Source organism: Neltuma alba, unplaced genomic scaffold (genome assembly GCF_004799145.2).
Source record: "Neltuma alba isolate B1F8T4 unplaced genomic scaffold, ASM479914v2 tig00001667_pilon, whole genome shotgun sequence".
NCBI classification, from domain to species: Eukaryota; Viridiplantae; Streptophyta; class Magnoliopsida; order Fabales; family Fabaceae; genus Neltuma; species Neltuma alba.
In genome coordinates, this window is record NW_021632562.1 from 16,110 (window position 1) to 34,441 (window position 18,332).

Here is an 18,332-nt window from a genome sequence, read left to right on the forward strand (position 1 = left end):
ACGGTCTTTTGTTCATTATGTAATGGTAACTGTTCCTTTTTCTTTTGGCATGAAGCGTGTAAAATTTCATTTCTCAGCACAAACAACTGTTTCTTAATTATGCAGATACCCAGATGATATCTATGGAAGGTCCTGGTTCAATAGACAAATGGGAAACTCAGAGCGAATCAATGCATCTATGGCTATCGACAGTAATACAGATGAAAATATTTACAAACTGCCAAAAGAAGTGTTGAGTAGTGCTGTTCAGCCTGGCAGGTCATCTTCTTCCCTAGTTATCAACATGACTTATCCACATGATGATTACTATGTGTACCTTCATTTTTATGACTTCGAGAATAAGTCACAGAAAAAGCAGAGGAAGATGGTTATTGCTTTCAGTGATGGGGTTGATGTGTCCTTCACTCTTGAATACTCGAAGCCCACTACTTTGGTTAGGAATATCAAAAGAGAGTATCTTGTTAGTAGTATTTCCATCAGATCAGAGTCTCAATTACCTCCCATGCTCAATGCTTATGAAATCTACAGAGTTCTTCCCCAGCCTGCTAATTCCACCACTGATAAAAGAGATGGTGATGAGTTTAATTGTTTAATGTTTACATTTACATATATAATCTATTGTTTTCCAAGTTTCTATAATGATTCATAATCCCTACTTGGAATAGCAGTTGCTGCTATCCGAGACATTAAAAGAGTGTATGGTATCAAAAGGATCAGTTGGCAAGGAGATCCATGCAGGCCAGTGAACTATACATGGGAAGGTCTCACCTGCAACGATAATGGCACTCCAAGAATCACTTCAATGTGAGTAGAAGATAAAGTCTTATCTTTTAAAACTTGCAGAATGAAGATATCAAAAAGAAAGTTTATATATGTGCTATTATCAGTTCATACCAGTCTCTCTTTTCTCACATGCTCTTGTGCTTGAATACAAAGCGACAATTAAGAAACTTCATTGTTAAACTGATATGATATATGAGCTGCAGAAACTTGAGCTCTAGCAATCTGTCCGGTGAAATAGCTCGTTCTTTCTCCAATTTCACAGAATTGACTGTCTTGTAAGTGTCTAATTAATTATTGTCACCGTTGGCAAAAAAGAATAATTAATTATTGTCACCATATTTTTAATTTGCTCGTCACGTTAATTGTCAGCCACTAGCTCATATAATACTTTCTCATTCACGTTTCCAGGGATTTGTCAAACAACAGTTTGACGGGAAAAATACCAGAGTCTTTAGCAGAGCCAGAAAAATTAAAACATATGTAAGTTGTAACGCACTCGTGCACATATAGTATTAATATAGAGTAATGTCCCACTATCAATACTCTTATGCCAGTTAGCATATATCCTTTTATGTTTTGCGTTTAACGTTGTTATTAACACACGCACATATCTTACTCTATTGTGTTGGTTTGCAGTAACTTGACAAGGAATAAACTCACAGGCCCAATTCCAAAAGTTCTGGTGGAAAAGACGAACACCCGCAATTTGACTTTGAGGTTTGCTCTTCTTTGTGACAACTAATCTTTATACATAATGAATCCCAAATTCTAATTCCATCTCTTTTTTCAATCTGGCTAGTACGGATTTGAAGGACCACGGGATGAGTAGAGGCGAGAAAATTGGCATAGTGGCAGGAGCGACAGGAGGAGCTGCAGTTGTATCAGGAGTGACATTGACAATTGCTTTAAGGCCATGTTGTGGGCGTCAGAGGAAGAGAAGAGAGGGAAATGGGAGGGGAGGGCAGAATGATGATGAGAGAAGATCAGGAAAGAAGGAAGAAGAGCGCAAAGATGATGAGAGCAACAAGGAGAGTGGTGGTGTTACTGTTAAGCCCACCATCACTGAATCTCTTGTTAGCAAAGCCTGTGAGGCTATACAACAAATCCCATGTCTTTAGATGAAGTCTTGAGATCGGTGCTGCTTTGGTACTTGTATTTTGCTTGTGTTGGTGGAGAATATATGTCATATTATATATGGTGGCTAATTAGGAGGGTGTGTTTGTTTGTCCATAGGATGAACAAAGGAAGGATTTCATGCCCTGTTTTTCATGATTGTGTGAATCACTTGCTTGGCTAATGTACAAGCGTATGTTATCTCTCTGTTTGAATAGAAAGAAAATTAGGAAGGAATAATACTAGAAGGGTAGACTCTCCAAAATAGTAATTTTTTTTTTTTACTATTTTCGAGAGTTTCTTTCTTAGTACTTCCCCTTATTTTCTTCTCACTTGTCTCCCATTCAAGCATAGTCTAGAGGTGTGTTTGGCATCACGTTTTGGGGTCTAAGCTGACTTTCCAACCAGCAAAAACTGGACTTGTGTAATTGGTGCTGTTTGGTTCAGCGATTTGGCAATCTAGCTTTTGTGTTTCAAATGAGTTTTTTTCATAAGCTACGGATGTGTTTGGATTAGCGGCGGAGAAATAATTTTTTTTTTCAATCTGACTTTTACAGAAGTCAAATTGGATAAAAGCAGCTTCTTTGAACTTATTGTATAAGTCTGTTTCAGTGATAGAAGTCAGATTGCAAAAATGTGACTCCAAACACATCCAAAATCAAAAAAGCTCTTTTTACTGGTAGAGAAGTCAGTTTGAAGGTTCAGATGTGATTCCAAACACACCCGTAGCTTATGAAAACTATTGACGTTAGAGACTAACGGTGCGTTGGAGAAACCTGTTAGGGAGCATTTATTATTGTGTTTTAAATTCTTTACCTACCCATTCACTCTCTTTTGCATGCATATCTCCTCTCTAGAAAAATCGAAAAAACATGAAAGAACATGAAAGGACAAAGCCAGCATCTTCTAATATATATATATATATATATATATATATATATATATCCATTAAATATATTTAATTAAATATTTTAGTATTTTTCAATTTCTTCTTAGTAATAGATTAATTTCTTTATTTCTAACAACTTTATTTTTAATATTTTCTTTACAATTGTCACATTATATACATTTAATATTAAATATATATTACTTAATAAAATTCATATTCTTTTTAATCATTTGACATCTAAACTGGTTTTTTTATTAATCATCTAAACAAGTTTCAGTTTCTCAAATTAAATTTTTTATAAAAGCTAATCTAAATATTTATCACATTATACTATTTGACTTTTATCTGAAATAAAGTTATTTTGCCACTACTAATCCAAACACACCCTAAATATTAAGCAAATAAGCATTATAACTGATTTTGTTCATAACTCAACGAACATATGACATGTTACAGCAAAAATACACCTTGCTAAGGAAAAAGAGCATTGAACAGAATAGAGTTAGATAAACAAAGAATTTAAGGACGTGTTTGATTTTGTTTTTGTTCTCAAAACAATTTTATAAAATTATTTTTAAAAATAAGTTTTGAAAACAAAAAACCATTTTTTGGATATATATAAATAATAAATAAAAATCAATTATGAGTCGAGTTATATATATATATATATTTTTTGGTGAAAGAGTTATATTTTTATCCTTAATAGCTCTTCACTCAAAATACTGTGCCATAAACAGTGATCACTAAATAAACAGTATCAGTTTATTCTTTGGGCTACGTGTATTTTTTTGAGTAGATAGACCTTTTCATCTGTATATTTTTCAACATCCATCAGTAAGAGTGTGTCAGTTATTTTCTACCTACTACACTTATTTTAATTTTTTTTTGTTCAAATTCAAATTTTAAACTTTTTTTTGGCCAAATTCAAATTTTAAACTTGATTTTCTTCTTTTCCCCTCATTTTATTCTTTGCTTCATCAAAAGCGACGGAGAGAGTGGAGAAATTTTATGGAAGCTTCAGCCATACAACAGCCATAAGAGAAACTTTTGAAGGGCTGGGTGTGTAGTGAAACTGGACTGGAGGAGAAGAAAAGAACCAGACAATGAGGAAGAAGGGAGCGGCTGATGGTGTAGTGATGACCGAAGAAGATGGAAGGCGCCGACGGTGATTGATCAAAGGAGTGGAGTCAGAGGTTTCTGGTTTTGGCCGAGGGGAAGTTGCGAGATCTGGTTTTAGGTGCTTGTGTTGCCAGCCTGTTTCTCTGGTTCGAAGTCGCCATGTTCGAAAGTGGAAGAGGGAATGGTCATCGATGAAGATGATGATGTTGAGAAGGTGAGTCGTGGTCTGAGGTATGGAGGTCGCAGCTTGGTGTTCTCCTCCTCTCTTCTTGGTTAAACGAAAATTTTCCTCTAATTACCCAAAAGTTTCAATCCCAAAACGGTGAGTTTTCCCAGTCAATGCTTTCTACCCAAATCTGGAGCAAGTATTGGCTCAGTTCAAGGACGAGCGTCAAACGACGACGATAGTGCCACCGTCGTGCCTACCGGAGTATACCTAATGGATGATGCACAATCTTGCTGCGATGTTGACGTTGAGGATCTCTGAGATGACGGAGGCAACAACACGGAAGGGTGGCGTAGGTTAGGAGGCGGTGCGAAAGGATAAGTAAGAAGGAGAAAGGGAGCGATGAAAAGCAGAATGTGTAGGAAGTGTGGGAAAGAGGAATCTTGCGTGATGATGATGCTGTGCAAGCACCTATGCCCTGTACTGTTTGCGGGTCTTTATTCCATCTGTAAATCCTTCAAAAATGGTAGCGTCCATGTTAACATGTCCTGAATTTTGGAAATATTGCCCACAAAAAAATTTCACAAGGAAAGAAAATAAAAAGTTTCTATGATTCATATATATACCATGTTTGTTCTTTTCTTCGTTTTGTGTCTTCAAGTTTTTTTTTTTTTAACGTGCATACCGCCAGTTAGAAGAGCACGGCAACATTCTTGTGTTCAAGGGAATTGGGCAATTTCGAAGTGTTAATTAGCAACCTATTCACCCGTGCTTAGCTCAATATGGAAAAGTTATCTCAGATAGGAAGTAGATCCTGATTAGGAACGTGTGAAGTGCCTTTTTAGTGATTTTATTTGAGGTACATTGAGAATGCTGCAACAATTTGAAATGTTTTGTGATTGGTTTATGGAACATGCTTTATATGATGGATTTTATTGCTGCGCTTATGAGGAATGACCATATCCATTTACATTTATCATTCTTAAAAAACTTGTGACATGATTCTACATACTCTTGATATGGGAGAATCCATTCATTGGTCTTATTTGTAAGAAGTTGTAATAATATCCGAGGATTGCATTATTTGATTGTCGTTTACTTGCCAAGGATCATCTATGATAACTAAAAACAAAACTGGTATTGTATGGATTTAAATTATGTTGATGTGGTGAGTGGAACATGTATTACTCATTTTTATAATTTTATAAATACAGTTTTGTTCATACCTATTAATGCGGCCAATAGGTTAGTACAGCAAGAATCATCAATGGTGTTGGTGTTGTCAGCTGAAGATGTCTTGCTCCATTTTGTTTTAGTTTGGTGGGTATCAATATTTAGGACATACTATCTGAAGAGAATGTTTGTTCTTCCATTTCTGTTTCATGGACGATTATTTGCTTTTAGAGTTTATTTTGGCTTCAATTTAAATTTTTTATTTTTCGTGTAAATACCATACTTGAAATTATAGGGAAGACAAATAACTATGATATTCACACTTCATATTATGGGGACATTAAGATTAAAAATGAGCAAATATGCTGTCACTTTGAAGAATTCTATGAACCTTACAAATCAATTACATTGAGGTGTTCGGTTCTATTATGCAAATTTAAGTAGTGGAGGCCGCCTACTTGGTTGGTTGACCAGGAAGTATTGGCTAAACTAAATACAATTTGTAAAAATGTTTCAATATCTAATGGTTCTTATTCTTGATCTTATTGTCAGAGTTTACTCTTTTTTAAGAGACTCTGAGAGTACCACGTCACTTAAACTCTTGCCAATAAAATTACACCAACTCAGTAATTTGCAGGCGCACATGTCAGCTTAGGTAGCTTCTTTTGAATATAAAATATTTTATTAAAACTCTGTCAAAATTGTTCTCTTTGCCCCATCTTTGAAACATTGAATGCACCACCCTCAAATTCTCTCTCATTTTCTCTCTCTTCTGCGTCTCCCCTTGGGTTTCTCTCTCCCATTTTCCAATACAGCACTCTCAAATTTTCTCTCTCCTCTGCTTCTCCCCTTTCACCTTTCCCCATTTTACTGGAATTCCTGACTCCCTTTTCTCTTTTTTTCCCCCTCTTCTTTCTCATTATCCTTCACCAGTCCTTATCTCCTCCTTCCACCGTCCCTGTCCTGCCAAGTACAAACACATTTGTCCCTTGTTTTCTTCAAAACCCCTATCTCGGTTTCTTTCACTCCATCGCCAATTTCACCACACCTCCACCGCCACAATGACCTCCGCTGCCGCTGCTAATGTGTCAGCCAAGGATTGCTTGTGGTCAAGCTCTTTGAAGAGTGTCATCCCGATCGGCATCTCATCTCTGAAAACTCCATGAATCTTGAGATTACGAGTGCTACATTTGCTCGCTCACACACTCCAGCTCCTTCCTTCATCTTTCATCCTTCAACAAACTAAGCAGCAACAAAATAAAATGGCACCAGATGGCTTTAAAAATTAAGGAAATGCTGGACGTCTGGACACCGCTTCTTATTTTTCAGTAAAAACGTTACTTCTCACTTTAGCCCCATTATACTTCTAGGACTTTGGTATCCTGTAATGCAATTTTTGTCTCGAGGAAAAATGGCCAGAGGAAGGATGAAGACTTGAGGGGTGTTTGATACCTTGAAAAATAATTTTCAGAAACACTTTTTCATAAATCAAAATAAACTCCTTTGTATATTTATTTCATAAACTTTAAAATCACTTTTACAATTATATTTTGATTTTTATCCAAACATCTGTTTATGAGAAAAAACTTGTAAGGATAATGATTGCAGGGCTGTAACTTTGTAAGAATAATGAGAAAGAGGAGGAATAAAAAGAGAGAAAGGGAGTCAGGAAAGATGGGAAAGGAAAAACGCAAATGAGAGAAAAAATTTGACTGTTACATTGGAAAATGGGAGAGAGAAAAGTGTTTTAGCAGAGTGTTTTTATAAAACATTTTTTTATTGAAAAGAAACACTTCAGCGGACATGTCGGCCTGCAATTTACTGAGTTGGTGTAATTTTATTGGAGAGAAGTTAGGTGACGTGGCATTCTCAGAATACCTAAGAATTTCTTCTTTTTTAAAAGATACACGGGAGGCTATGACCTCTTGGAGCACGTTAGAAGCACTCATCTCATTAGAGTTAGGAAAACAGGTCGAGCCCGTTTAAGCCCTAAAATTATGAGGGTTGGATTTAAATTTTTTTCCTTCAAATAGGAAATAAGCCTTGGAGGGCCGAGGGTTTAAAAGGACTAGTCCTTTTAGGTCATTTTATATTTTTTTTGTTTTTTTAAATTTTTTTATGTAATTCTAATAATATTTTTTACATTGTTAATAATATTTCAAATATGTAGTTATTATTATCATTTTAAAATTAAATTTTACAGAATGATTTGATTTATTTAGTTTTAAACAATAATTTATCCAATTAAATTTTTAAAAAATGGGTTAATTTGGACTTTAATAATGATTTGATTTATATTATATGAGTTGATATTTTTAAACTATATATATATATTTGATAATAGAGTATTTTTATACTTATATAACTTATGATTCTACAATTTGAATTAGAAATTCATGAATTTCAACAACAATATTTCTCACATTAAAATAAAATAATAGCTAGATTGCAAAATTTAAAAGTAAAATTCCTATAAAGAAGAAAAACTTGATATTTTTGTTACGAAAGAAAAGCATACTTATGAAGAAGAGTAATTGATATAGTGATGATGAAATTTCAAAAAATTAATGATAGTGTTTATTTATTGCACAATTGCACTATAGATAAAACTTTTGGATGTTGTTATTTTGTTAATAAATGTTTTAGATGTTCTTGGATGTTGATGGATATTTATATATGATGATATTTTGTATTTGTGACTTAATTTTATTCATATTTATGACTTTTATTAACAATTTCATTTGTTTATTTTTATTTTTTGATAAAAATATGAGAAATATAAAAAATAGCTTTTTTTTAAACGGGCCAAAAGCCCGCGGGCCGGCTCTGAGCCCGTTAGCTTAAGGGCCGGACCTAGCATATTGGGGTATTTTTGAAATTTGGCCTTGGAGGGCCGGCCCTTTTAAGCCCGCCAGCCCTCCTGATTCCCACCTCTACACCTCATACGTGGACCTGATTTTTACTCAATCATTGACATTACTCATTGTACACTATGATTGTCCAATTTGTTTTAGCAATCAACATTTAAAACTTTGGGTGCATTTGGATTGACGGTAAAAAAAATAGTTTATTTTTAATTTGATTTTTAGAAAAGTAAAATTGGATAAAAATTAAACTGGATAAGTTGAATTGTGTTTGGATTGGAGTTTAAAAAAGTTAGTTTATAAAAGTGATATTGGTAAAAAGTTATTTGGATTATAATTGAGTAAAAGTAAGTTTGTTTGTAAAATTATCAAATTGAGTATGAGTTTAAATAAATAATAAACATGATTAAAAGAATAATTTTACATAATATAATGAATTTAAACATGAAAAGAAAAAGAAAGTTGGCAAAAAAGAAAAGGAAAGGAAAGGAAAACAAAAGTTAATACTCAATGAGAATTGAATCAAATAAATTAATATTCTTGAATCAGTGGAAAGACTTTGTTCGACAAATACAAATAGGAAAATAGTTATTAAAAAGTAAATAAAACAGAGTGATATATGACCAAAATTGCCCTGCTTCACAGTCACAAGACCAGGCGGGAGCAAAACAAAAGGCCCACACTAAGCATAATAACCGAGAACCCATATGCTGAAGTTGCACCCGATTCATCACTTGCTGGCCTTGTTTTTGGAGATGAACTCATCAGCGCCATTGCCGGTGAACTTCTACTTGACGAAAGGGTTACTGGTGAACCCGATGGTGTTTCCGAACTCGAAGGAATACGAGCAAAAGCCTCAGGAGTTGCCACGAATGGAAGGTCTGAGAAATTGGAATGGATCAAGAGAGTATATGTTATTCCAATATCAACGACTACATATATACAGGTGTGTAAGCCGCATATATCTCTCTGTATCCTAACTATAAATATACTTCGTTTGACCGACTTTCTCTCTCCTCCATATCCCCATAATATCTACACATTAGTTAATATATGGTAGTATCGTATATATGATATCCAACACTCCCCCTCAAGTTGGTGTATGTAAGTTTGAAATGCCCAACTTGTCTACTAGTTTCTTGAGCCTATCCTTCCCGAGCGCTTTTGTGAACATGTCCACTAGCTGGTCTTTCGTCCAAACTTTGCATGGCAATATTTCTCCTGATTGGTATCTTTCTCTCACAAAATAACAATCCATTTCCACGTGTTTGGTTCGTTCATAAAAAACTAGATTCATGGCTATGTGTAATGCCACTTGGTTGTCACAATATAGTAGAGTCGCTTTGCTTTACGGTGCTCATAATTCTTTGAGTAACCATCTAAGCCACACAACTTCACTGATCGCACAAGCCATTGCTCTATACTCTGCCTCCGGTGATGATCTTGTGACGACATTTTGTTTCTTTGTTCTCCATGATACCGGTGAGCCTCCCAAAGACATGAGATACCCACTACATGAGCGTCGAGTTAAGGAACAATGTCCCCAATCTGCATCACAGTACGCCTTTAGTTCTAATGGTCCTTTTGCTCGAAGTAATATACCTTGTCCTGGGGTGCTCTTTAGATAACGGAGGACTCGCTCTACTGCCACCATATGTGGATGCTTGGGTTCGGAAGTGAATTGACTTAGCACATTAACAGCATAAACAATGTCTGGTCGCGTTACTGTTAAATATTGAAGCTTTCCAACCAACCTCCTATATCGCATAGCATCTACCTTGGGGTCACCATCATTGCTCCGCAACTTACAATGCTGCTCCATTGGGAAGTCACTTGGCCTACAGCTCATCATGTTTGTTTCCTTTAAGATATCTAAAGTATATTTCCACTGACTCAAGGCAATACCTTGTGGTGATTGTGCTACTTCGATCCCAAGAAAATAATTTAGCTTCCCAAGATCCTTAATGCTAAAACATTGATCTAGATGCCTCTTGGTTTCTTGTATCTTTGCCTCATCATCACCGGCCAACAATACATCATCAACATATATGAGACAAGCAACATATGCTGTAGATGTTTGAAAAATGAATAATGAATGATCTGCATTACTTTGACGATAGCCAATGTCTAGTAGTGCTTGGGTAAACTTGTGATACCAATTTCGAGATGCCTGTTGTAGACCATAAAGAGATTTCTTGAGTTTGCATACTCTTGTCTCCCCCTCACACACGAATCCTTGAGGAATGCGCATATAAACGTCTTCATCAAGGTCGCCGTGGAGAAATGCACTATTCACATCCAATTGACAGACATGCCAAGATCGTTTGGTCGTGACAGCTAATAAACATCGTACAGTGACAAGCTTGGCAACAGGTGCAAAAGTTTCATGAAAGTCAAGACCTTCAATTTGAGTGAAACCTCGTGCAACTAAACGCGCTTTATATCGCTCAACCTTTCCACAGGGGAGGTATTTGATCTTAAAGACCCATTTGGAGTCAATGACATGTTTACCAGGCGGTAAAGGAACGAGTTCCCATGTACCATTTGCTTCACGAGCAGCAATTTCTTTCTTCATGGCATCGCGCCAATGAGCATGTTGTCGTGCCTGAAAATAATTCTTAGGCTCATTGTGGGCATCAATGGCCGCTAAGAACGCTCGATATGAGGAAGAAAACTGTTCATAAGAGATGTATTGAGTAAGAGGGTACTTCACCGAGGCACATGATGGAGGGGCGTTACCGGATGGTGCTGCAGGGGGGCAATAGATAGAGGCAATTCGGTGGCATAATCTCTAAGATAACTTGGCTGGTTTCTAGTACGTTGACTACGTTGCTGACACAACTCTGAAACAGCAGACTGTTAAAGAGGAATCTGCTCATTAATATTCTGATTATCAACCACCATGTTAGCAAGACCAATAAGTGGTTCGCATGGGAGAGTGATCTTGTTAGGCTCATCATAAACAGGTGGTGGACGAGTGGCCGCAGTAGTAGGTTTGGGTGGTGAAACCATTGCAAATGGGAACTTGGTCTCAATGAAAATGACATCTCGGGAGACCACCTTTTTGCAGGTTTGAGGATCATAGAGGACGTAACCCTTCTTACCTAGTGGGTAACCAAGAAACACACAAGCACAGCCACGTTCTTCCATCTTGTCAAGGCACATTGCATGTTGTGCATATGCAAGGCATCCAAAGACTCGCATGTGATCATAGTTTGGTTGCTTCCCAAACAATACTTCATATGGTGTTTTCCCATGAAGAACCTTAGAGGGTAGACGATTAATGATATATGCAGCTGTTAGCACACACTCACCCCAGAACTGAACGGGTAACTGGGCATGGAAACAAAGAGCACGTGCAATATCTAAAATGTGTCTATGCTTGCGCTCAACAACCCTGTTTTGCTGTGGTGTGTACACATATGTGGTCTGCAAAATAATCCCACGTTCAGTATAAAATTGCTGCATAACGTCTGATTGAAATTCCGGGCCATTATCAGTTCGTATCTGCTTAACGTTTCTACCCAACTGAGTAGTAACCATATTAATGAAGGACTGTAAGTAATAACACACATCAGATTTGCGTTTCATTAAATATACCCAAACACCTCTATTGTAGTCATCAATAATAGTCAAGAAGTAGTAATCGCCAGTGAGAGATGGGGTTTTATAACCTCCCCAAATATCACAATGAATTAAATCAAAACAAGAGCTAGACTTTATTGAGCTAGTGCCAAAAGGTAACCGAGTTTGTTTAGCCCGAATACAAGAGTTACAGAGAGATTCACCCTCTCTATTTCTAAATAAATGGGAACAAATAGAAACTTGCTTTAATTTATCAAAAGATGCATGACACAATCGTGAATGCCACAAATCATGTGCTTTATCAGTTCGTACTGCTAGTGCCGCCCCCTCCTGCTGTAGCGGCTTCAAGTAGTAGAGACCATCACAGCATTTACCCACTCCAATCAGGCTCCTCGAATTCAAGTCCTGAATAACACAGAAGTTAGCAAGAAAAACGACTGCACAATTAAAATCTTTAGTGAATCTACTGACTTAAAACAAGCAACATTTAAAATCTGGTATATATAGAACATAATCTATTTTCATCTTAGGAGAGAGTATAACACTCCCTATTCCTTTGACTAGGAATGCCTGCCCATTAGGTATCTTTACTGGTGGCGAGTTGGAGCTTCTCAGGTACGTCAAGTGTGATTTGTTGTGAGTTATGTGTACTGATGCACCTGTGTCTATTATTCATGGTTCACCATCTCAAAAGTTACCGGACATATTTGCCACTGGCTAGGTTTGATTGTTACTCATCTTGGTCTCCTTAGAATCCAAGCTTAAGTATTGTATAAGTTTGTTATATTGGTCTGATGTGAGACCAGGAATTGGGCTAGCCTCTTCACTGACATGATGAGCCGCTCGGGGGGTACCACTCTGTCTCGGCGTTCTCGACCTGCTTTCTTCCAGTCACTTGGGTATCCCACAAGATCATAGCATTTATCCTGAGTATGCCCAAGTTTGTTGCGGTGACTGCACCTCGGCCTGTCCTTCTTATGATCACCACGATCATTGCGTACCTGAAAAGCAGCCGCTTCGGTCATCGGCTTGTTCATGGCTGAAATTTGCTTCTGTTGTTCATCTTCAGCCACAAGATGATATGCAACGCCAAGTCGGGGTAGAGGCATCATGCTAAGTATCTGGGTTTTGATTGTCCCATATCTATCTTCAAGAGCCATGAGAAAGTCATAAAGATGATCCCTATCTCTCATCTCAGTGAGCTGTTTTTGTATGTTACATTTACATCCTCCACACGAGCATTTGGGCAGCGGTGCTATGGAATCGATCTTGTCCTAATAGCCTTTGAGTTTGTTGAAAAACGTCGGCACTGACTATTTGTCCTGTCGCATATGTGCAATAGCTCGTCTCAACTCATAAGCTCTGGGTGCACTGCCTTTCTCGAACCTCTCTTCAAGGTCCACCCATATTTCACGAGCTGTTTGGACATATCTAACATTGCTACGTACTTCTTTAGTCATTGCACTTTTCAGCTACCCTTTGACCATGGCGTTGTAGCGCATCTAGTGATTCAAGTCTGATGAATCTGCCGTTGGCATGGGAATTGACCCATCAACAAAACCAATCTCATTCTTTGCAAATAAGGCGTTGCTCATGTCAACCACCCATTCACTATAATTGCTCTCATGGAGAAGTTCTCCCATGTAGACTTGCCTCGGACTATCTGAGGCATGAATGAAATAAGGCGACATCACACTTGGTGTAGTTTCACTCATTGTGTTCACTGGCTCAGACACCTAAGCTCTGGTATTTTGCTGTTATGGATCTCCGCTCTGATACCATGAGAAATTAGAATGGGTCAAGAGAGTATATGTTATTCGAATATCAACGACTACATATATACAGGTGTGTAAGCCACATATATTTCTCTATATCCTAACTGTAAATATACTTCGTTTGACCGACTTTCTCTCTCCTCAATATCCCCATAATATCTACACATTAGTTAATATATGATAGTATCGTATATATGATATCCAACAAGGTCCCTCGGCCACTAGAGGAGCCCCGACTGGGTTGCCATTAGAGTTGCCGCCGGGGTAGCCCCAGGAGATGCAACCGTTGGCGAAGGAGAATGCGGGAATGAAACTGGAGAAGACCCATTCGAAGACGGATTGGAAGCCAAAGACAACTCGGACAAGGCAACAACTTTGAACTTGTGATGAAGGAGCAGCATCCAGCAAGCCATTCACACCTCACACCCAACACAATGACCTCACGATGGTGACGAGACGGAGCTCACGGTGACCAGTGACGGAGCTTCTGGGAGGAGGCAATAGAGCAAGTGGGATTGGCAGAGGACTTGTGGTGACGGAGCAAGTGGGAATAGTGCCAGAAGGGAGAGAAAAATAAAGAGGGAATAAATTCTCTGACACCCACAGAACGGTCGAAATAAGCTCTTCTGATTGGAAATAAGCTCCCTCCTCCTAATTTATTCCAACCGCACGGTGAGAGAGCTTAAAATCCAATAAGCCCAATATATTATAAACCTTGCCAAACATCACCAAATTTTCAATCGAGCTTATCTTCAAATTTAAACCACGTTTGAGCCAACAAACGCTGACCCAAACAGGCACTTTATGGTTGTGGTTATCTATGATTGACAAGGGATTCAAATGTCATGGCTTCTTCTTGTACATAGTTATTTGAGAATTTTTAAAAGGATTGCATTGGAGGCAAGAAGATAATTTATATGTAACTTTTTTTTTCTTTTTTTTTGCTGTCATGCTAAGTTCACTATCTTTTCTTTTGGTTTTTGTGTCTTGCAAGTCATTGTATTGTAGTGTAGGCCGTCTTCAGAAAGAGCAGTATACTGGTTATTATTTTGTTGTTGGTGGAGGCTGTCACATTAAAGGGTGTATGCACTTTCTGGAGTTTGTTTTAAAGCTTTGCTGGACTGGATTTATTTACCATCTGCAGACTTTGCTTATTTAAGCATAAGCATCTGCACTTTACACTTTGTTTTTTCCTGCATGCGAGCTGAGGTTTAGGCTCATGTCAAATAATTACTAAGCATTTAGTTAAATGGACTCATATTTTGTTCATCCATTTTGGAGGTCTCACAACAACTGTTAAATTTAGGACTAATATATTTAAAATTAATGAAACTTATTATGTACTTTAATTAATGCATGCCCATAAACTAAATCTTAGAACATATAAATTCTAGGAGTTAAATTTAATGCACAAATTCCAATTAAAATTGTTGTGCATAGATTTTTTCCCCTCAAATTGACTTAATTACTTCAAAATATATTATTACTTTCACTTTTAAATATAAGATTTATTTTATAGGAGGTAGTATTGATTGGTAGAGGTTTTGTTGATGATTTTAAGAAAAAAATTATAAAGTTATTGAGTTGGTAAATTGAAATTTAAGGAAATTAATACATCCCGTGCAATGTGCGGGGAAACACCCTAGTTATATTTGAAAACAAATATTCTCAGATCGGAAGGTGAAGCTTTGTTGAGAACTCAAATCATCAAATGGAAAAAAAGCCATCGAGCATAGAAGAAAGAGTTGTCCAATTTTTCCAAATAAAAAATAAGAAACGCCAAAATGAAAAACAAGAAAAAAACTAAAACAATTTTTTAGTTTTTAAAAATAGATTTTTTTTTGTTTGTAAAAAACTTAATTAAAAACAAATAGTCAAACAGTTTTTTTATTTTACTGTTTTTAAAAACAAAAATTGTTTTCAAAACAAGAAAACAAACAAGGCCTAACTCTCTCTGATTTTATTTATGGTTTTGCCATAGCTTTGTTTTCTTTCCCTTGAACAGTTGAACCTTAATGTATGTTGGAAAATTAGAGGCAATCTGCATATACGGGTGCATTTAAGAATCTCCATATACTCACTCTTTTGTCAACAACGTGGATATAAATTTCTTACACTTATGACCCCCCCTGGCCCAATATATATTCTCAGAATCAACAATGTTTGGTTCCCAGAATTCCTACTCAACAACACCCACCATACCATTTTCGACTTCCTAAAAGAACCCGACGCGGCTCAGCTCTCAAATCAAAACAATAACATGAAGATGAAGAACTAAAAGACACTGCAATGGCTTCCTGTCTTGCAAGGTTTTGCTTGTTCCTCCCCCCCCGGGGGGGGGGCTTTTCTTCTTCCTCCTTCCCATCGGCTCAGCTCAAGCTCTGGCAGATCATACTGGCCATTCTTGTAAATTTAAACCCCTCTTCATTTCATCCTCTTACTTCATTAATTAATTTCATTCTTCATTATATTTTTTTCAGGAGCTTTTTGGTTTACGTCGAGAACCTAATGTCTTCATTGTTTACAAGTTTAAGTCATCATTCAAGCCTTCATGATGCCTGTTGCCTGGTGTTTAATTTTTAAGCCTTCTGCCCTCATTTGTCTATTTATTTACTTGTAATTTTATGAGTAACTGGGACTCTGTTTTTTAAGACGATTGCGTAGGGGTTTAATTGTAAACTTATATTTTTAACATTATATTTAGATAAAATTAAAATAAAGACAAAGATATCAAAATAAACTTCAAATAATCATTTTTATTATTTAAACAAGATATAAAGGGTCAAAAAGGTCAAAAAAAATTTTGATGCTAAATATATGTCACTTGTACAGTATTTAATGATTATTATGTAATTTTACCTTTATTTAATTCTTGTTGAAAGGAGAAAAGAGAGAGGTGAGAATTATACGTAAATACAAAGAGAAATTTTTTTAATAAGAATAAATTTAACTAATTTTTTAGTATAAGAATAAATTAATGATCTCAATTATTGGCATGCTATAGAGAAAAAAAAAATTATTGGCTTATTTCCAATCAAAGCAGGCATCTGGCAGTTTGCTTTTCATTCTTAGCATTCACTAAGCATCCATTTAAAATGGTTTATAAATAATTTTTCAATCATAATTTATAAAATATAAGGTAAATACGTGAGAAGAGTTTTATTACTTGACTTACGTGGAACATGTTTATGTATGCTTTTAGACATGATTCCAAACAGACACTTTCTATGCCAACGACTTTTTGGACTTGTCAGTTTTTCCCGCTTTTCTAGCCAGCAATGGAAAATCAAAGAAAAACTGTAGTTTGGAACTGCTAATAATAAATTTATTAGAAATCTTATATCATGTATTTTTTGATGAAATTTTTTTTATATCATATATTAATAATATTGATGATTTAACTATTCAAATGAACCCATTAAAAACCTACGTTCGACTGAATTTCACTTTCATACAAATAATAGATGGTTACTTGGCTTCAATTCCTGTCTTGGAGGTGTTTGACAACCCCGTAAGCACTTTTAAAAAAATATTTTTATGTAAATTGAGATAATTTTTATCACATATATATTTCGTATATTATAAAATTACTTTTAAAATCATAGTTTGATTTTCACCCAAATATGCTTATTGCTATTCCCAACAATAATGAAACTGTTGGATTTATTTATGATTTAAATTAAATTTAAATTAAATTCGTGTTGCTCCGGGGGCATAAAAAACATTTGTGGTCTTTTTTTGTTTTTTTTGGTTATATTGAAGCTATCAACTTTGTTCCGTTAGAGGCTGTGATGGTGAGCATCCTTTTAACGATTTAGCGGAATAAATTAGGATGATATTGCGTAGGGATTGACAAATTAAATTTGCTGATCATTTAACTAAACTCTCATTTAGAATAGATAGTAATTATTGTATTTTTAATCACCCTCCATCTCTCAAGCAAGACATGGACTGTGACAGAGGGAACATAGGCTTCTTTTTTTTCTTTTTTTTTGGTTCGGTTGCTTCTGTTTGTTCTCGTTAGTTTTTTAAGCATGCACTCGTGTCTTGCTTGGCTTTTACTCTTCCGATCCTTAATATAAGACCTATTTAACTAATTTGATTATATTAAGAAAGTTAGATAAGTTAGTTAATTATAAGAAATGTGACACATTTTTCCTAAAACACCATAATCATCTTTCTTAATACCTCCTCTCCCTCTTTTACTCGATTATGGTTGAGGGAGTATCTACAGGGATAATTTAGATAAAATTGATAAATATGAGAAATTGGTTAGGACCAAAACTAACTCAACAATTAGATCCTATATTAAGAACCGGAGGAGTATTTCATTTTATTTATTTATCGTCTTGGACGTGCTTGGCTAGGCTTGAGTATGACTCACTACGACTAGGTGTTACCCACTCCATTTAAATATTTTCACCAAAATATATACCCCTTAATAAAGCTCCAACTTAATTAGATGTCCTAAAAAGTCATTAGTTAAAAAAGCCTCATAAATTTTGAATGGAGGGAGTAAGAGCAATAGTAGAAGAATAGTACAAATTAGTGATAAATTAACTAATTTATGCATATTAAAATATTAACTAAGTTGGTTATTTATCATTATATCATGTAAAAATTGTGTGCCCTATCTTAAATTACCCCTCTTTTAACGAGCGTATTAAGTGCGAAAGAGAAAATAGAATGAAAACAACTGTGAAATTACTGAAAATCTTTTTGAAAAAACAGAAGAAATGAAATAAAGTTAGGATAACCCACATCCATCTCCCTTCTATAATTGCGGCCGGAAAGAAAAAGAAAATTTAACTTAATTCTATTAATTCTGTGAATTGGTTAAAAGAGTTCTATTTACAGGACCAGAG

General features: G+C 35.9%; 1 protein-coding gene across 1 annotated transcript in view; it reads left to right on the forward strand.

The window, feature by feature from the left end:
• The window catches only part of LOC114761138 (putative leucine-rich repeat receptor-like protein kinase At2g19210), a 36,764-nt gene that overhangs the window by 2,599 nt on the left and 15,833 nt on the right, over nt 1-18,332 (forward strand). Inside the window, exons 3-5 of the mRNA XM_028950462.1 lie at nt 106-572; nt 669-804; nt 987-1,058. Coding sequence (XP_028806295.1) covers nt 106-572; nt 669-804; nt 987-1,058 — 675 coding nt within the window. The remainder of the gene's footprint in view (nt 1-105; nt 573-668; nt 805-986; nt 1,059-18,332) is intronic.